This window comes from Lacerta agilis, chromosome 10 (assembly GCF_009819535.1).
Source record: "Lacerta agilis isolate rLacAgi1 chromosome 10, rLacAgi1.pri, whole genome shotgun sequence".
NCBI classification, from domain to species: domain Eukaryota; kingdom Metazoa; phylum Chordata; class Lepidosauria; order Squamata; family Lacertidae; genus Lacerta; species Lacerta agilis.
The window spans coordinates 43,796,255-43,817,562 of record NC_046321.1 but is presented as its reverse complement, the minus strand read 5'-3'; the positions used below and the strand labels follow the sequence as shown (position 1 = coordinate 43,817,562).

At 42.1% G+C, this 21,308-nt stretch overlaps 1 protein-coding gene across 14 annotated transcripts in view; it reads right to left on the bottom strand.

The window, feature by feature from the left end:
* Positions 1-21,308, bottom strand: part of GRIP1 (glutamate receptor interacting protein 1) — a 315,500-nt gene that overhangs the window by 66,689 nt on the left and 227,503 nt on the right. For 12 of the 14 annotated variants that reach the window (XM_033162508.1, XM_033162502.1, XM_033162504.1 and 9 more), the window contains exon 2: positions 20,922-21,002. The exons of the other annotated variants lie outside the window; for them this stretch is intronic. In XM_033162508.1, coding sequence (XP_033018399.1) covers positions 20,922-21,002 — 81 coding nt within the window. The remainder of the gene's footprint in view (positions 1-20,921; positions 21,003-21,308) is intronic. 14 annotated transcript variants of the gene reach the window in all.

Below are 21,308 nucleotides of genomic sequence, written 5' to 3'. Positions count from 1 at the left end.
CAGTATTTTGCACCCAGAAAGATTTCCCATTTAAATATGTTTAAATGCATTTGAGAAGAGGTGGAGAAATCTATAATTCAGGGGTTCTTGCATGTCTAACTTATACTTTTACTTTCTAATCAGATTCTGTACTGGCTCCCTGAGGTTCTGTGTAAGCATAATGAGCTAATGACAAGGAAGAACGAAGACGGACATTTGCATGTGCCAACTTCCTACACAGGGAGTGCTCATCACCAGGCCCGTCTTAGAGGGATCGGCCGCCCTGGCGCAACGATCCCTCGGCGCCCCCAGCCTGCCGCCTCTCCGCCCGCCTCCCTCCCGCGCTGGCCGCCCCTCGGGAGGGGGGGTGGGCGAGCGGGGGATGAGAGGCGTGGCGTTGGAGCGGGCGCCCGTGCTCCGGCGGGCGGAGGATGAGGGGGGGGCGGGCGGGCGCTCGCGCACCGGCGGGAGGGCGGGCTGCAAGCCGGCGGGCGGGCGGGCTGCAAGCCGGCCGCCCTCGCTTCCCAGAGCCCCAGCTGGAGTGCTGGAAGGTCGCGCAAAGCCCCGCGCCGCTTCAGCGCTCCAGCTGGGGCTCCGGGAGGCGAGGGCAGGCGGCTTACAGCCCGCCCGCCGGCGCGCGAGTGCCCGCCTGCCCATGGGGGCGGGGGCTGGTTGGGGAGGGGGAGCCTGGTATGCCGGCGGGCTCACGGGGGCGCCCCTGGGGTGCCCTGCGCCCTGGCGCACCGCGCCACCGGCCTCTATGGATGAGACGGCTCTGCTCATCACCAAATATTGCATTTTTTATTTAATAAAATTAGTCAAAAATTGTAATGGTTATCAGCTTAGAACACAAAAAAAGAATTCTGAGCTATAGAGGAATAAGGGACATTTGAATTAAAAATATATTAACTTCCAGGAAGAGCCGTCTAATATAAAAAAGGTAGGACAGTAATGTTTTTGGTGCCATTACACCCAGTTAATTCTAACCATCTGTCTGTAAAATATCAACTCAAAAGTACCATACGCTTGTCAAAATTTCGACAGGTCTCAGTTAGGGACCACTCTCCCCTATTATCTCCAATGGATCTCTTCCAGAACAGGATTTTAAAATTAATCGGAAGCATTAGCTCTTGATTCTCTCTGAGCAGAGCTCTTGTTTGCATAATATATTGTTCTAACTGGTTGATTTCTATCTGGAAAGAAAGGGAGGCACAGACTACTGTTGATAACAGCGTGACAGCAATGAAAATTGTATAGTCCAGGTTGAACATGCTGTACAGTAATGAAAAACACAGCTAATTTTGCTGTGGCTTTCAAAAGTTTTGGAGCAGGGTTTGATAGTGCCAAAACCCAAATATTAAACCTCAACTTGATTTCCCAAACTATCAGCAGTAATTCTGTCTGAAATTGCTTCTCTCATATATGGGACTTGTCTCTTCTCTTAAGATTGTAGAATCTCATATACAAATAAAAGGCAGCATCTACCTTCATAGAGGTATTCATCCGAGAATGGAAATATACTTCCATGCATAAAAGACATTATAGCAGAGAATTATTTGTAACCGTTCCTTCTTAGTCACCTGACAATCACTGATTTACTTCTTTCCACTATCTTGCAGTATCTGCCATTGGAACCATTTTGAAACTTCTCTTGATTTTGATTTCCATTCTGCAGGAATAAGTCTTCTGATCCACTACTAGCTTGAGTATTGTGGGATAACCAGTCTCTTAATAACCAACATGAAGGGCTTAACAACATAGAGTAGGCTATTCTGCTAGGATTAGCTATGTCCATTTCCTTTCACCTTGGGAGTAAATAGGCAATAAAGCCTATTGTTCACCTTAAGTCTACCTGAGAAACTCAACATGTGAAGAAGCTTGAGCTGCTCACTCCAGCTCAGTTACAAGGTTCTCTTGAGTTCCTATACCAATAATTTAGGAACTTTCACCGCTTTGTAACTAAACTAAGTTTTACTGCCTGTGCAGCTTTTCTGACTGATGTATGGAAAAGCACATGAACCAGACCTTGGAAGAGTTTGTAAGTAAACCAATTTTTAATTTACCAAAGAGATCTAGATGAGGATGCTATGCAGATGCTGTGAAGGATGCTTGAGCAGCATTGAGCCCACAATAACCTCCTGTGTGGAAGCCCCCCCAAGACACAAGTGAAGCAAGACTGCAAAAAACCATCAGTTTATAAAAAGCAGGGGCATTCAGATTTTATTACCATCTTTATTATAGCAATTTTCCTGTGGCACAGTTAAATGGAAGTGTATCCTGCCTGTTCACATCACTTTTAATGTATTTGAGTGAACTTTGATTTATTTCAGCAACAGCTAAAATCTTTGATTCTATTTTTACACTGAAGGATATAATAATCAATGCAATTAAAATGGAAAATGAGCAGAAGTTTTCAATACACTTCAGAAGGACCTTGTTTTCTGCCATTCCAAGTTTATTTTTTTTAATAAACTTGCCTACCTGTGCACTATATGATTATGAGATCTACTTTAAAAATGTTGCTAGGCAGCATGTTCTCTCTTCCTACTGGGTTCACTGGGTGACAGACAGGAGGACAGAGATTCTGTATCTCTAATAGTTGTGTAAAATAGGGGTTTCAGCTCTGCGTCACTAGCAATAATTTCCATTTCTACATAGCTATTAAGAATGCAGGAGACCTGTCCTCCTTTGGACCAGGTCACCCTACTTCCTTCTTGTAGCATGAAAAGATTCTGCACAGCCAAATGTCTCCATAGCCCATGAAAATATCACAGTCTTTTGCCCATGCGATGCAGCAGCTGAATGTGTAAACTAACAAAACCTATCTCGTGTAAGGGCAACTGAGGGCCAGATCACATGACCCTCTTGATGTGTTAGCCATCCAGTTATAAGCTTATCATGGCACAGCTTGCTTCCAATTGAAGGGAACTGCATTAGTGTGATAAGGTTCTATCTGTGATAAGCTATTGTACTAGTTATCACATGAGAAGCATGGTGTGCGAACTACAGTTTCATGTCATTAGATGGGATCAATTTCTACTTCCTGCTGACTCATTCTGTAATGGAGGCAAACAGGGAAAATGCTGCTACTGATAATAATTTTGTAATGACCTTAATTTGTAAAGATTACAACAAATGTTAGCAGGATTCCGGAGGGCGACGGATGACGGACAACAAGTCACACATTCCCAACACCCACCCACATGAAACCTTCCATTTCCCAGGATGCTGCAGTTTAGTCATTCTTCTGGGAAAGAATGCCACTTTATTCTTTAGTCTTGCTCTAAGAAACACAGGAAGGTTTTCCCTGTACAGTCTGCCATGCTAACTTCTCATATGCTCCATTTCCAGATACTACATGTCAAGGTGAAGTGGAGGAAGCCAAGATGTTCCAGCAGTGCTCTCTCCCCAACACCCAGCAGGCTGCATTATTGCGTGGCCAGGCCGAGTCCCCCGAACCCCGGGCAGCCCCTGAGGGAAATATGGCCGCTTCCCAGGTATGACTCAACTCCTATTGTGTGTACTGACTAATCCTTCCTTCTACCTGGCCAACCCCCCTGGCAACACCTCCCCAGCTGGGATTGGGCGGCTGCTTGAGTGGGTGGAGATCCCAGGTATCCAACCTGGGAAGGTGGTGCCAGACCCAACTGCCAGGGGCTGCACCGTGATCACAGGAGGCTACTCGAGACCACGCAAAATGCACACCCCGTTTGATGCGGGGAGCGGTCATTCCTGCATAGCGCACGGTTATCTGCATTTGCTTATTCAGCCAGCGAAAAACACAAGCAGTTGTGCACTTTGTAAGGATCAAGTGTGATGAAACAATGTATTGGGGCCTGTAAGAATAATCACGTGGACATGATCTACAGGTACTTCTTAAGGTTTGTTTTCAAACAACAATTGCACCCATCATTTATAGCAGGGTTCTATGTGTAGTGACAGGTTCCTGAAGACATGTAAACAGGGTCGGCCCAGGACATTTTCCTGCTAGAAACAAAAGAGGAAATGCCGCCCCTCTGTCGCCTCCTCCTCTTTTGGCATCGTGGTAGGTGGTGAGTGGAAGTGGGCATGTGGGCAGAGGCACAGCACAGAAGGAGGCAGGGGGCGGCATTCCTGTTTTGTTTCTAGTGGCAAAATGCTAGAAAGCACAGAATGGGCATGCAGCAGCCAACAAGTGCAGAAGGTAACAAGTTGTGTGTCCCCACAGAGGCCAGATCGATCACCTCTCCCAGCTATCGGGAGCCTGCGGCCCTGAGGCAATTGCCTCGGAGTGCTTCATTGGCTGGACGACCTTGCCTGTAAAGTGATGGTGTAGCCTGAAGCTTGGCTATAAATAAAGAAAATGGGAAATTACCAAAAGCTTCCTATTGCCCATAAACATGTTTTGCATAGTTAAATACTGTAGTGTTGTGATGAAAAGTAATGTTCAAGGGTTCACAACGAGAGATTTGCCATTGAACTGGATGAATGAATGCACGATCAAGTTCTGAGTGTGGAGACAAGTGACTGCCTTAAAAGGGCATCATTTGATAAATACATGAAGGTTCACATTAACCTTTCATTGACTTGGCTGGTACAAGGTAGGGAAAGCCATAAATGCACAAATAAGCTACATCCTACTAGAAACAATTACTATTGACACAGAGGCATGCACAGTGCAAGCCCCAGAGTATTCAAATACAAGAAGACCTTGATCAGAAGGGGAAAGCTAGTGTTTGTCCTTTCCAATGGGAATTATGGTGAGGGAGTTTTATTCATATATTTTTTAAAAGAGCCAATGCATATAAAATTAATGAATAAATGTACTGAAGTGTGCTGTTGGGTTCTGGTACAATTAGTATATTTGTTCTGTTCTATTAAGAGGTTTTACACACAAAATATTTTTTGTTAAGGAATGTCCCTAGGAGCATTCTAGTCTATCACCAGCTTTAAAATGGCAAGTACGCAATGTATTTCAAAGGCAGGCTAATTACAATTAAAATCGGAATTGAAAAAACAAACATGCAACTTCCTAAATAAACAGTGCATACTACTATTAGTTGCCTTATGCAACGAGCCTCTAGGCAACACACAATACAACAGAAAACAAACACTAAAACTAGTAGCGTTCTTCCCCTGCTTACAGATCAAATTGAGACTTAAGATCTGCCAAGGAAACCTTGCTGGTCAGACTATCACTTGGATACACCCACCTTTCAGAATGCTCTCCCCTGAGTAGTTTGAGAGGCAGAGCCAATAACTAGCTTTAAATACCTTTTAAATAAATAGAAATTATTATTCCTTAAGGCTTTAAAACAAAAACAAAAAACAAAAAACATTATCCATGGTAGCCTTTGCCAACCCCAGGCCTTCCTGCTGTTTTGCATTACAAATCCCAACAGTTGCGGGACAGCACGGCTATACTTGTTGGGGCTGATGGAAGCTGAGGGCACCAGGTTGGGGAAGCCTGATCTATGTTATATAATTTTATTCTGTTTTTATTTAGCTCGTAAAAGAGTTCTATTGGACCGTTGATGCTCTATGAATTTATATTGATCCCCCCTTCCCAATTATATTTTATGTAAACCGCTTAGAGATTTCTTTTTATACTGCAGGACATAAAGTTTATAAATAAATACATAAATTCGAAATGCGAACCATTCAAAAATGATGCAACCAACCAGCAACAACCAAAAAGCAAGTGTGAGCACTTGGCACAATCATATAAAATCTGAAAACCCCAATAGAACCTAAAATAATGTCCCAATAAGATTTAATAGTGACTAAAATTAGAGGTGTTAAAATGAAATTAAAATGTTAAGAGATATTAAAGGACCTGGAAGATTGAAAGGGACATTAAAGCATGTGTCAAGTGAGCCTCCTTAGCATGGGCTGGGGAATATCAAGCATAGGGGCTAAATGCGGACCTCTACACCTCTTTTGTGGCCCCTGAGATTCTGGGTAGGTCACAATCCCCTCCCCAGGCCATGCACTCTCTCTTCTGGCTGCAACTCTCAGCAGCCCTGGTTTGCAACCTGCTTGAGTGTTTTTGTGTAATTGGAATGCATTCTCTGATAATCCAAGATGGAGGAAAGAGAGGGGCATCTAGCCAAGGTGAAATTTACATTCATTGCCCCACCCACTTTTACATTCATTGCTCCACCACTGGCAGGTGGCCCTTAGAAGGCTGCCCCAAAGTGAGACGTAGCCTTTGGGCTGAAAAGGTTCTGCACCCTTTCTCTTTGGGGAGAGCGTTCTACACATGGTGGAGTGGGAGGACCACGGAGAAGGATCTCTTTCCTTGGTTGTCACCCTCTGTCAAGAAGGCAGTTTCTGCATGTGCTGTAGAGAGAAGTGAAGGGCAGCTGGGGCTTGTCAACCTGGGAAGGTAGTCCATTCAGGACAGGCTTCCTCAAACTTGGCCCTCCAGATGTTTTTGGCCTACAACTCCCATGATCCCTAGCTAGCAGGACCAGTGGTCAGGGATGATGGGAATTGTAGTCTCAGAACATCTGGAGGGCAGAGTTTGAGGAAGCCTCAAATCTAGGAGAAGGAAAACTTTTGATCCTAAACCTCTGCTGCCTTGTGAAAAAGGCTTTGAAAGTAAACCTTGAGGGGAAAACCCATACCTACTGTCTTGAGGAAAAACTTTGGGAGAAGCAAAGACTAAGGAGTAAACCCTACACAAATCTGGAGTCCCTAAATGGTTGGATGGCACCTTGTATGCCTCCTTCCAGCAACTTCTACAGCCAAGCTGGTGCCAAACATATTGCTCTGCTTCCCTTTGGTTCACATCAGTGAGGCCGAGAGGGAGGTCCTATTGTCTGGGCAGCCCAGGACCTCCTGCCGAGGCTCTCACCCCAAGGATGTCACTTTGGTGCAGCTAACAGAGCAATTTGACTTCACCTCCACCGTCTCTCAAGACATACGGATGCCAACAACAGACACATATTTTAGGAAAGGCCCTGAAGACACTTCAGGAAATGTAAGCTTTCAATAACCACTTAAGAGCAAAATGTCAGGTGCTGCCCTAATTTTAATCCGAAGCTGATTCTAGAGAGCTGGAACATAACACTGAAAGCCCCATTTTTACTTGGTATCGTGTGTACCACTACAGCATACAGTCCTCTTAGCAACACCCTAAGGAATGCAACAGCTGATCAGGGATATATATACGGAGCATGTTGTTCATATGTTTAGAACAAGACATGGCAGCTGTTTCTTCATATTGTTTTTTTAGGGTGGCATAGTTCGCAAATGATGGATCAGAGTTTTCTGGGATGAATAACATATATTACATAAAATGACCCTCCAGTGTGAAAAAAGGATATGTAGGGAATGTGACTTTCCAAAATGTTGAAGATAAATGCAAAGTATTATTGGCTTTCCCTTTTCAGGAAAGAAAAATCTTTTTCCAATTATGATCTAAATAAATTTCCAATTTTCAGCACTGATAATAGTACAGACTTTTTCATTTATTCTGATCAGTCCTTTCATTTTTATACATCAGGGGTTTATTGACAATAAACCCTTTACAAATAAAAAGTAAGTAAAATATTTCTTTGCTAGTGCACTTTTGGAGCAACAAAGGAAAGCAATTAATAGGGACGTAACATTACATGAAAATGATTTATGGCCTTCGACTATCAAATACGTACAGATGAGGATGACTGCACCAAAGAAACAAAACCAATGGAGTTAATGATCTTGTTTATCATGGAGCTTGAAGGAACCTTTTCTAATTTCCTGCAACAAGTTAACTTTTTTTCAGTGCTATTCTAAACAAATTTCCAATTTTCAGCACTGATACCAGTAAAAATGATTTGTTGAGGGAACTATTTCTTTTCATCTGCTCTTTGGTTTTTATATATGGGAAGTTCATTGGCAATGAACAGTTAGTGTATATAAAGGAAGTAAAATAGTACATAAATAATAAATAAAAATGAATTTATATACTAGGGCTTGAAAAAAAACCTATCTTGCCTTCCTTTCTATTGTTTTTAGAATTCTCTGGTGTAATCTGTATACTGTATAATAATTATAAATTATAAAATCCTTCTTCATTCAGGTCACTTCAAATGTAGTACCAGACTACAGCTGGAAGGTGAAATTATGCCTTTAATTTGTTTGATGATTGGGGAAAATTGTTCGTCCCATTTGTGCTTCCAAACCTTCAGGATTAATTGTCATTTTCAAGACAAAGTGTTCATTATAAACTTGCAATATATATTAAGTTATGGGAATTTCATGGAATATTTGTAGATAGTTGGCTACTTTGCTATATAGCAAAGTGTCACTTATCCATCATTTTAAAAATATTTTAAAATGTTTAACATGTTTACCACGAAATTACCAACCAAAATCAAATCTTCCGCAGGAAATAAATATTAAACTTTACAACTGAATCCATTTCCTTAGGGCAATACCTCTCAGCCCCCAAAATCAAATAAACCTAGTTTCTGTTAATGTATAAATAATTGTTAAACTTAATGAAAGTAGTAGTTTCCCGACTGTGGTTCAGAAAAACTGAGGGTTCCTTGGAAGCAGAGCAAGTGTTCCTCAATGGAAAAACTACTTACGATGGATAAGTGTCCCAGAAATGCAGATTGCCCTGCACTATCAAACCTTTCCCTGCAATGCTCAACTGCAGGCGAGTGCATTAGAGCATTTGCATTAAAGCAGGCTGTGAAAATGGGACAGCATTTTCAGCAAGGTTCTCAGGAAGCAGGTGACATTCTTCAAACCTTTGGCCTCAGGAGTGGGCAATACCTTGATGAACAGCGACAGAGTTGACAGCAAATTTGTGCATTGAGTGTGTGTGTGTTCTTGTTTTCCTTCCACCATCTGTGTTAACAGAGCTGCAAACCCACACATAGTATGCCACTATTCCCCCCCCATAATGCCTCTAGTGCAGGAATCACCAAACTTGGCCCTCCAGCTGTTTTGGGACTACAACTCCCATTATCCCTGACCACTGGTCCTGGTAGCTAGGGATGATGGGAGTTGTAGTCCCAAAACAGCTGGAGTGCTGAGTTTGGGGGTGCCTGCTTTAGTGTCACTCCAAGGGCATTGCAGGGATAAAAATTATTGCGGTCCCCACTGGTCAGAAATATCTCCTAGTATATCTTCCATGTACACAGCCCCCATTATTTTTGGCTCAAGGACTGATAGCCATCCCTCTGAGGGACCCATGCCAGCATATGCACACAATGGCACACAGCCATATAAGGTACTCATATAGCATGCGTACACAGAGATAAGGGAGACAAGCAACCTGCACACACCTACATACTCAACTCAGCCATGTTTTTGATCCCAGGGGACGCAGTAATGTACGAGGGTCTCCTCCCGCTCCAGTCCTGAGGAGGAAAATCAGAGCTGCTTTTTTACCTTTACAAAAGTCCCATTGTCCCTCTGGTGCAGCTCGATTGTTAGGAGAGCAGAGAAACTTAGGAAACTCTCAAAGCTCTTCTAATAACAACTGCATGTCAGAGGGGAAAGATCTGTTGCAAAGCTGAAAAGTGGTGACATAACCCAACCGCATGCTTATAAGACCAGTGAAGAGGTCGAAACCTTTCCACTCTGACAAGCACCATAAAATTGTTGGAGGGGTGTTGGGGGGGCACCAGAAGTTGTTTGGGAGCAACCGATTGGCCATGGGTCATAGGTTAGCAATCCCTGATATTTTAAACAAAGCAAGTTAGGCATAATCAGCTTAGACTTAAGTTTCCTTTTTTCCCAGAATACCATGCTTTCAAAAAACTACTATCAATTCTCAATAATAGGGTAACATTCCCACTTTCTATTTCATTAGCTATCTTTTTATTCTGCCTCACAAAACTACTTTACCTGTTAAAAGAAAAATGCACCAGAACCTATTTAATTTCTGACTCAGCAGCACAATCTTATGTGTGCTCAGAAGTAAAGACCACTGCATTCAATGGTTCTTTCTCCCAGGAATATGGGTATTACATTGCTGCATAAATCTCAGTTTTTAGAAGATGATGATGCTACATTACCCAATATCAGAACAATTGTTTTCTAGAATATTTTTATGTGACTAAATAGACTCGGACTGATAAAGTTGATCATGTGATATACGAGTATCATTTTTCCTGCAATATTTTCAAGGCATTAGAGCCAATAGAGCACAACAGGAATTTAAATCTAAGCTGTGTGATTAATTGCACTCTGTGATTTGACATTAGTAGCCAATCTTGCAGCACAGTAGGATGCTAGATTAAAACTGAATCGTGAATGAATCCTATCTTCCTGACCTTTGCAAATTTCTCCCAAGGAAAGGTTTTTACACTTTGAGGTCACTACTGACACCATCCTCTGTTTTAGATGGATGCTTTCATAACAACTTTTCTATCTACTTGTGGAGCCCATGTTGTTAAAATTTTACAACATTTATATATCTCACTGGGCTATCCCTGAAGAAGCAATGTTAAGTTTCTTGCCCAATTACTAGAGCAGTGTTTTTCAACCTTTTTTGGGCAAAGGCACACTTGTTTCATGAAAAAAATCACGAGGCACACCACCAATAGAAAATGTTAAAAAAAATTAACTCTGTGCCTATATTGACTATATATAAAGTAATTCTCTTGAATTTTTCAATTTTTCCCACGGCACACCAGGCAACATCTCGCGGCACACTAGTGTGCCACGGAACAGTGGTTGAAAAACACTGTACTAGAGGGTCAAATCCATTGGCCACATCCATAAAAACTTGATAATCTATTTGCTAACAATAGCAAATAGAAGATTACTAAGAAAGTAGCAATTTTCTTCTAGGTTGCTATAAAATGTCAACCAAGTTTCCTTGCTATAGCCATCATGCAAATTGATGTCCTTGTTACTCTGTTTTATATTGCATTGTCACCTTGCTTTATATGTTTCTTGTTTGCTTGTCATGAGTTATAACTTAAATAAATGTGACCTATCTATAAAGGTTGAGCCAATAAAGCGTTTGACCTATTTGATACGACTTTTCACACTTTCCTTACAACCACTTTGTCTGAGGCATCTTTGAGATCATGTGGGGGAGATAATGAGGTCAAGCAAGTAAGAAATGAATGACGTTACATCAGTTACAGCCCCATGGAAATTATTGCCCATGGACACACCAGTTTTGTTTGAAATGACAGCGTCTGAAGATGAGCTCATAAATGCCTTGGTATCATTCAATATAAAATTCTGAAATTGCTGGGTGAGGGAGACTAGCATGCATAAAAGAAGTAGTATGGTCCAGTGCGCAGAGAATTGTAGTGAGATTGTGGTTCATCTGTGATCTGGAGAGGATAGCAAGGAATGGGGGCGATCGGGAAGAGACTGTGTATCCTGTTAAAGATTATAGTAACTGGAATTAGGAAACGGGTGGTCAGAGAAAGGTACTTCAGACTTCTGGCCTAGAGTAGGGGGCTCCATGGCTTAGATCTTTATCAGTCACAGAAGAAGAAGAAGAAGAAGAAGAAGAAGAAGAAGAGGAGGAGGAGGAGGAGTTGGGATTTGATATCCCGCTTTATCACTACCCGAAGGAGTCTCAAAGCGGCTAACATTCTCCTTTCCCTTCCTCCCCCACAACAAACACTCTGTGAGGTGAGCAGGGCTGAGAGACTTCAAAGAAGTGTGACTAGCCCAAGTTCACCCAGCAGCTGCATGTGGAGGAGCGGAGACACGAACCTGGTTCACCAGATTACAAGTCTACCACTCTTAACCACTACACCAAACTGGCTATAATGGGATCATGACCTTATCTGAGTGATGAATAGTGTGCATATAATAACTATTAAATAGAGACCTTCAGCATAGCCACATCTAAGGATTTTCCTCCAGTTCCATATAGGTTCTGCTAGTGCGGACATCTGCACTAGGACTCAAATGCATAAATGTCAAGAACTCCATGTTTCATCCTTCGCTGATGAAGTCACAGGTGAAGTTGGGAGTTTGCGCAACTGAAAACTACTGTATCTGAAGCAGAGCTCGGTGATGCGAATGCAGTGTTTCTATGTTGGTTGCTATACGCTAGCAAGTCAAAATTTGAAGCTGTGGTAATCAAGTAGTGAACATGCATTTAGGGAGAAGCTCTGTCTCTGAACTTTCCCCACAGCAACTAGAATATTCATGAACATTTTACCCATTCTAGCATAGAAACCCCTTCCCCATTAATATTTGCTCACTCTTCCTGTATGCCATTGAATCCGGTTCTGTATTTTAGCGTTTCCCTCCAATAAGTAGGACAGTAGGAAGCCAAATGGGAGCAGATGGAGCTGCAGATAAATAGACCAGGCAAAAGAACTGCAAAAGCTATTGCAGTTCCATTACTGTATGTAGCCCAGGGCAGGAGAGGTAGGCTAAAAAAGGTTTTGCTTTGGCAAGGTCCCCAGAGTGAAGCCAGATTACATGTAGTAGGTCCTGTGAACTAGATAAGACTCTTAGAGCAGCCAGCAGAGAAGTTATTTATCACCATCTTTACATCAATAATTTCCTCACCTATCAAAACAACCGTGTGCGTAAACTGCCTTCTACTATTTTTCTTTCCACAATTTAAGCAATCAAACTTCAAATTATCATAACTCTGCCTATATATATATATATGCAAAGGCATGCCCTGTTTATTTATGGTGTCAGCAGTTTTCTCTGCTCCATTCAGACATAGAGGATTAGATTTAGGCATTTCCCTAAATCTTTTCTAATTCAAGTAAGACAGTTTTAAGCATGCACCCCAGTACTAATCTGAACAGGAGGAAGCTGTTTTGAACACAGACCAAAATTTTCTGACCTAAATAATCTGCCACATGGTGCCAGGGTGCATTAATTACTATAATATTGACTATGACACACAACATACAACAGGGAATTTCTCAGTTCTTGTTCTGTGGAGTATTCTCAAGGCATATACTTTAATCACAGAATTAATTTTGGCATTAAATTAAATGATAGGACTAAAGAGTAATTCAGTTTTACAGTGATAAACGATGCTCAGAGAGGGGATAAGCCTGACAAAAGTTTAAACTGAAATTTGGGTATAACCAACCTGTATGTAATTTTAATTAACTGCCTTTACTTTCATTAAATCTGCATGTCCCTATGAAAGAATCAATCATTTGTTGACTTTGCACAGTGAGATAACAGGATGAAAGTGACAGGTATCCTCATGGCATGAATCACACACTAGCTGTTTAAAACAATAAAAAGAGCACTCCAGAAGAGTCTATACCCCACTCTTTGCACTCCCCCTGCAAACTGACTAAAAGAGGAATGGAATTAACACGTAGCCTGTGAAATGATTCAAGCACTGCTAGTGCTATCAAGGCAGCTACATTTCACTGTTCATTTCTCTGGTCCTATGTGGGAAGATGGTTTTATTTTATTTCTCAGCTGCCTTTTTCTATAAGGTCCCTGGGCGAGTTACAACAGTATAAAAACACAGTACTAAAATCAGTTTTTAAAAATTGCAACCAGAACACACACTCTCTCTCTCACACACACACACACACTCCTGTTGTCATTATATCTATCTATCTATCTATCATCTATCTCTATCGCCTATCATCTGTTGGAAGCCACCCACAGTGGCTGGGGCAAACCAGTCCAATGGGTGGGGTATAAGTAATAAATTGTTGTTGTATCTCAGGTGTCGAAGGTAAAAGCAAAGAGGTACATCTTCAGCATATGATGAAACCTGTGCAATGAAAGTACTAGACACACCTCTGTGGCAATGAAATTCCAAAACTTAGGGGCTGCCACAGAGAACGCCCTCTCACGGGCTGCCACCCCCTGGACTCATGAGGTCAGTGAAACTACCAAGAAGGGTCCTGTGGTAATCTCCTATGACAGATATGTCCAACAGGTCGATCGCGGTCTACCAGTTGATCACGTGATCCTTAGTGATCAACCCCCCAAAACCAAAAGCTCAACAACTTTGGCTCTTCCTCCCCAAAGAAAGCTCAACAACTACCAGGTGTTTTTTTTTTTTGTGGGAGTAGATCGCAGTCTCTTGGAATTTGGACACCCCTGTCCTATGAGAACCCATGGCTTAAATTGTCAAAAGATCTATAACCTTTCTGCAGAAGTCCTAGCCATTTCCCCTTGTTTTGCGAGAGGGAGGAATGCAGTATTCCCCTAACCTACTTCACAACACTTGCCGTAACTTATAGAAGTAGTGCATAGTAAAGAGAAACCCAGAGAACTAGAAAGCTATTTCAAGGAAAAACTAGAGAGATCATCCACAGAACAATCTGTTTATAAATAGTATCGAAAGAGGCACTCGTTTTCACACATAGCTGCGTTATAAAATTGTACAGAGTTGTCGCCACGATAATTTGTGTTCATCGTTTCAAAATTCAGCATACGAATCACTGAAATGGAAATCGCTTTAAGGGTCACCTAGCCTGATCCCAAAGCGAATAGAGGAAATATGCCGCTGCAGTATCTTTGAAAGGTCCAGAAAAACCTCTAACAACAATCCTCTGCCTTCCAAGGGAATCTGTTTTACAGTTACAGTTTTTAAGTACAATAGACATCATTTTGCCAGGCGAAAAACTTACCACTGGCAGGAAGACTCCAGCAAGCTACAAATTTAGTTTGGACTAGCAATTTGAACAATGAAAAATCCACTATATATGCAGGTTTTATTTCAGTTATCATTTATAATAGTCACTGTCAGACTGATCCAACACCAACATATCATTTTATTTTTTTAAAAAAAGTTATAACTCATTATGGCATCTTATGGCAATGAATTCCACAATTGGATGACATACTGTGTGAAGAAGTTTGTCTTTGTCCTGCAAACCAATCAGTTTCATGGAATGCCTGAAATTTTACTGGTTTCCCACTATTTTGGATAGTTTCCTATCTGTGTGTTCCCCCTCCAGGGCTGAGTGAGTCCAATGTATAGCAGCCAACTCACCAGCATAGTGGTGGCTTGTCCACCTGCCCTGCAGGATTATTGTACAGGATCGCTCTTTGAATCTTGCAAAAGTTTCATGTACCATGTAATCATTTCTTAAGTATTCTACATATGAAAGATACACCATGTCCCTCATAATTTTGGATGCACCTTTCTTCATCTTATTTTTATTGGGCTGTATTCAATGCAGTTGTTTGATTAGCACAAGGATTATTATTATTATTATTTTTTTAACAAAATTTATTAGCATTTTCATAATATAACACAAACCCAACCCCACACCTACAAATACAAAAACAAATACAATTACACATAATGTCAGGATTCTTCTTCTTATTTATATACCTTACAAAAAAAAATTTCTAGTTCTAAATCTTGACGTTTGACTTCCCCTGCCTATACACCTTCGGTTTTAAATCAATATACTATTTCCTTAACCACTTTCCTCTATAAAAAAAAATTTAACTTTACTTAACGAAAAAAAACATACTTATCTTAATCTTTGCATTATAACCTAAATCATAACCAAATATTCTTATAGCTAAACTTATTTCTTCTATCCTTTATCATGCTGCTTTTAACTTAAAATTCAATATCTCCTTACTTATTTAGAATAAACTTGTAATTAACAGACTTCACACTCCGATCTCGGATACCATGGCAGACCATTTAAGTTATACATTTAATACTTCAACCCACTCCCCCTCTGTCCATTGTCTTTTTCTGTCTTTCTCCAGAGCCAAATCTCGAATTGTCTTCCTCTGAGTGTCCACAGATCCAGGCAGCATCCACAACAAACCCCGCATCGAGCCTCAGGGTGCTCATCATCTCAATTCTGGGCTCCTCCGTTTCTTTTTGTTCTTCTTCTTGTAAAAATCTTAATTCCATGTCCCTTGCCCCCGAGCTGCCACCTCGGAGTCTGGATATTGTAAATTTTCCCGTTTCAGGTTCCTTTTCCCGGATTTGCCCAGCCATTTCAGACCATCATTGAAGCACCCCTCCCAGCTCTTTGTCAAGGCTTGATTCCATTGTGTAAAACTTTTGAAAAGCCTCCTCTGTGGAAAGTAAATCCTTTTTATGAATAATTCCACTCAAAACTTGTAGTTTCCGATTAAGCAATTCCATCTGCAAGACAGTGAGCATTTCCTCATCCTTTAAATTAGAGTTCGATGCCAGTGCGAGCACAAAGTCCAGCATTTTAGGAGAGAGGGTGAGTATCAGATTTCAGTTCCTGTCTCTTCCTTCCTTTGTTTCAATTTTTTCCCACGACAAACCAAGTCGCCGCCATTTCTCCGAAGCCGGAGTATAAAGACCAAAACTTCAAATGGATATATTTTTCCCCCAGTTAACCCCCGAAGGGAAATCTCAACAGACTCAGTTTTCAATTTCCAAGTACTTTCTAATGATTGTTGTAGCAGCAGTCACTTAAAGAGTTAATTTCTTTCACCACCCGAAGGGAGGGAGGCGGGCTGCCTTTCTTCTTTCCCCCAGATCGTTCCAGGAATACAAAGAGTCAATCAATTACTCACAGCCTCTGGGTTCTTATCAGCTCCTTGAAAACAGGTAGAACTTAGACGCTCATCACAGGCTTTGTCGCCGCATTTACATCCCGGTTGGGGCATGTCCCCTATAGCCCGGCTCCGTCGTCCCTTCACCCCCACTCCCCCTTTACAGGGGGAGCGAGGGAAGGGTTCGGAGCCACAACGGGCACAGCCGGGGAGCCCAGGGTGCGGGACGCTCTTCCCGCACCCCAACCGGAGCCCTGCTATGCGGCTGCAGGGCTCCTGACCCCCGGGATGAACTGGGTGCTTCGCAGCCGAAGCATCCCACGACCACCCATAATGGCGTCAGCCGCCGGAAGCCAGGATTATTATTATTTTTTGCTTCCACAATGGAACTGTCCTTTGCTCCCCTGTGCCCTCCCCAAATCTTCTCCAGAGTGTTGCAAGGGAAAACCCAGAAAAGATTTATGGGATGCCCAGGGAAGAGAGTGGGTGAAGTTTCATTGTGCAAGCAGAAATCCTTCTGCTGTTGGAAGGAGACACCTACCACTATGTTGGACACAACACGTTCTCTCTTTTACATGTGGTGACACATAATATTTGAAGTAAGAGTGGAATAGGAATAGGAATAGGAATAGGAATAGGAATAGGAATAGAAGGAAGGGTGGAAGCACTATACATGCTGAATTGCTAGCCTCTCTGGAATGCTATTGGCTTTCTGTGCAACCTAATCAAATGATATAAGGCTTTGAGCGCTAGTGTAATAGCATAGTAGCTAAAATCTTGCCTGCGGTGGCCTTAGGGAAGCCTCCCTCCCACAATTGCAAAATGGTGTGTGTGTGTGTGTGGGGGGAGAATATTGACTTACCTTACATCGTGGTTGTAAGAGCTTCAGCTAGTTAATGCATGTGAAGTGCTTCAAAAACTTGAAAGCACTATGAAATGTTAAATATCATTATTATTCATGTGTTAGGACTGTTCAGCCATAAAAAAGAAAATCCATCCTGAACGCAGAGTTGGACTAGAGTTTTCATGTCTCTAATCTATAATTAGATCTTATAGTTCTTAGATAATTTGACATTTTTTCAGCAGGAGACTATCAGTTCTAGAGGTAGTTTTTCCTCTCTTCAGTTTGAGATTTGTGCCTTCTAGCAGTCCCATCAAACATTTGTTGCTTAGGTCCCAACTCTAGCCAGTTTTGCTGGTCCAATGCAAGGCATGTGGTTGGGCAATGGGTCCAGGGAGGTGTGATCTATATGGCAGGCATAGGCAAACTTGGCCCTCCAGATGTTCTGGGACTACAACTCCCACCATCCCTGACCACTGGTCCTGTTAGCTAGGGATGATGGGAGTTGTAGTTCAAGAACATCTGGAGGGCCGAGTCTGCCTATGCCTTCCATATAGATCACACCTCCCTGACCCATTGCCCAACCACATGCCTTGCATTGGACCAGCAAAACTGGCTAGAGTTGGGACCTAAGCAACAAATGTTTGAGGGAACTGTTTGCCTATGCCTGCTATATGGTGTGACCTATTCTTCAGTACTACGGCAGCTCAGTAGCTGTTGTGCCTATAAGCATGCATGCACGTTTATACACACACATATGTATGCTGGTGTAGCATAGTGGCTACTGAACTGCAAATCAGGAATCCCACAGTTTGAATCCCACCTCCACCATTAAGTCGTCAGGTATCCTTAGGCAAGCACACCTGCCTCAGCTTGAATTCAACCCATTTGTAACATGCAGGATTGTTGCAAGAATTGCAACTGAATACATACACAGCACTTTCAAACACATGCTTAGTTGCTGCCATTACAAATCACCATTAAAACTGATTGTTGTTACAACGCCCTAAGCACCTCTACTAAAATATTTCAGCTATTAATTCTGAAGGAAAAGCATGTCCCACCAATGCAGACCCAGATTCAATCCCTGATGACTCCAGAGCAGGCTGGGAAGTTCTTGGAGAGCCCATCACTGCAAATCTGAGCTCAGGCAATAGTGACCTTGATGAATCAATGATCTGACTTGGTGCAAGGCAGCTTCCTATGTTTGCAGGGAATATCCACTGAAGGATAATGCCCATAGAAGTGAATGTCTCTTTTGGGAGAAATCAAAGCACGTGTGGATAGGCTGCCAACAACCACTGACAGCAAGGGATGGTTGCTATGCACTATTCAGCCTCCTTGTCATCTCCAATTCATCTCTCCAAGTATCTGCAGAACTGGGTCAAATACAAAGGGATGTTGCTCTGTTTGGCTAAGGCTAGAATATCAGGATAAATATCTGCTTCTCTAAATACCTTCTGTTTTCCTAGAATGCTTCAGTGTTTATCAAAATCAGAGGTAATAATAAACTGATAATGAAACACATGCTTTGGCAAAAAGCTTCCTTGAAGCGGGAAGAATTCGGCTAAAAATGTCACAGTGCTATAGAGTTATAAAATCACAGGCTTTCTTTACAGTGTAACACTTCTGGACAGTGTACATAAACAGCTTTATGGAAAGCAGCATTCGTTTTCTGCCTGCCTTAGTCACACAAGCATCATATTCCCTATCCTAAAAACCTCCAGTGCATCTCAGTGGATCTGCAATAATACCCTCTCACATGTGTTTGATGCTGAAGGGGTGAATGCTCACTATTTTTGTTACTCTAGACCAGGCATAGGGAACCTTCGGCTCTCCAGATGTTTTGGACTACAATTCCCATCATCCCTGACCACTGGTCCTGTTAGCTAGGGATCATGGGAGTTGTAGGCCAAAACATCTGGAGAGCCGAAGGTTCCCTATGCCTGCTCTAGACCGAAGCTACATCAATGCTGCAACAGTGAGAGATGTGAACAGCAGTGACACTGTGAGTTGACAGAGGAGTCTCCGTGTTTTGGATCAAAGGTCTCTTATTTCTCATAAAAGAACCCTGCGCTTCAAAGCATAAGAGGTTAAGACAGTGATAAGCTCATGTGTTGTATCTCTCAGTGGTGGGGGTTGTTTATCGATGAGTCACTTGAAAGACACTGAGTGAGCTACTGATGAAATGCTGAGCAATTTAGAAGCCGTGCTCCAAATATGCTACTACCATATACCGGTAACTGTCTCTCTGTCTTGATGGACCTGATGCGCATGCCAGGCTTCCCCAAACTTTGTCCTCCAGCTGTTTTGGGACTACATTTCCCATCATCCCTGACCACTGGTCCTGTTAGCTAGGGATGATGGGAGTTGTCATCCCAAAACAGCTGGGGGGCCAAGTTTGGGGATGCCTGGCCTATGCCTTCAACTCTCTTGAGCTGTGTAATACGGTCACTGCCATTACCACTGATGTATGACAATTCTCAGTAGCGTGATTTATAGGGCACAAATGCTGTGTCATCTGGAATACGCTCACAAGGACACATGAAGTGTGGCTGTGTTGCAGCATGACTACAAGGAAGATGGCAGTCTGCATGTTGTCTAGGTCATTTACCTGAATGTCTTGCCAAGCCTTGGTGATTATTCAAGAAGATAAGAAGAAGTGAGCATAATCAACTGGAATTTATGCATTCATAGGCAAAGCATCATCTTCTAAATTTGCCAAGAATGAACATGAGAAGTTGTAAGGGTTTCAACTACTAGACCAGGGGTCAGCAACATTTTCCAGCTGTGGGCTGGTCCACTGTCCCTCAGACCATGTGGTCGGCCGGACTATTTTTTTTTTTGGGGGGTGAACAAATTCCTATGCCCCACAAATAACCCAGAGATGCATTTTAAATAAAAGCACACATTCTACTCATGTAAAAACACCAGGCAGGCCCCACAAATAACCCAGAGATGCATTTTAAATAAAAGGACACATTATACTCATGTAAAAACACCAGGCAGGCCCCACAAATAACCCAGAGATGCATTTTAAATAAAAGGACACATTATACTCATGTAAAAACACCAGGCAGGCCCCACAAATAACCCAGAGATGCATTTTAAATAAAAGCACACATTCTACTCATGTAAAAACATGCTGATTCCTGGACCGTCTGTGGGCCAGATGGAGAAGGCGATTGGGCCGCATCCGGTCCACGGGCCTTAGGTTGCCTACCCCTGTACTAGACAATCAATTGAAGATAGCACCAACAAGGGTATAAAACATGTTTCCTGATGAAAGTAAGATGGTGTGTAATACAATTAAGGTGCTTCAAACTTTGGGACAATAATAAGTGTGTGTGTGTGATATAATTCCTGTGTAACATATAAAGTGGAGACTCACTCAACATCCCTTTGGTGATGTACATGAGCTGCACACAGTCTCACATATCTCACTGCAGGGGATATTTGCTTAATACGTAACGCAGAAGAGAGAACACATGAATCATTTGTGCTTCCCTTGTCACTGCTTGTCAGTCCAAAGCCACCCTCAGAATAGTGCATAACCTAGGCAATTAGGAGCAGGAACTACACTTATAACTAATTCAAAGTGCTCTTCACAAGAAGAGCAGAACACTTAATTAATTCAAAGAATCGCCTTCCCAAGAGTGATCTGAGAATTACTTGAAACTGAAAAATAGCAGTATACCTGGGATACTCTGCCTCCTTACAGCCAATGCTCCTTCGGGTGGTTTTGTCTGGTTTGCAGATTTAGTGTATGGACTCTCATCTGAAACACAGAAAATAATGACAATTTCAGATTCAAGGTGTGCCATATATTTCATCTGATTCCCCCAATGGATTATTCTGCTGCTTTGCAGTAAAAGAGAAAAATACTTATTTTATATAATGGGGTTAGAATTAGGAAACCCCCATATTTCCATCAAATGCTCGCTTCAGTAGCATTTGACATGTTAATCTTTCAAAATAGTGAGTGTAAAGCAATAAATGTAAAGGTAGGAAGCCTAATAGGGCCATGTATTCCTTGTAGTAACCCAAAATTACTGGTCAACAATGGGCTTTTCCCCATGATGAC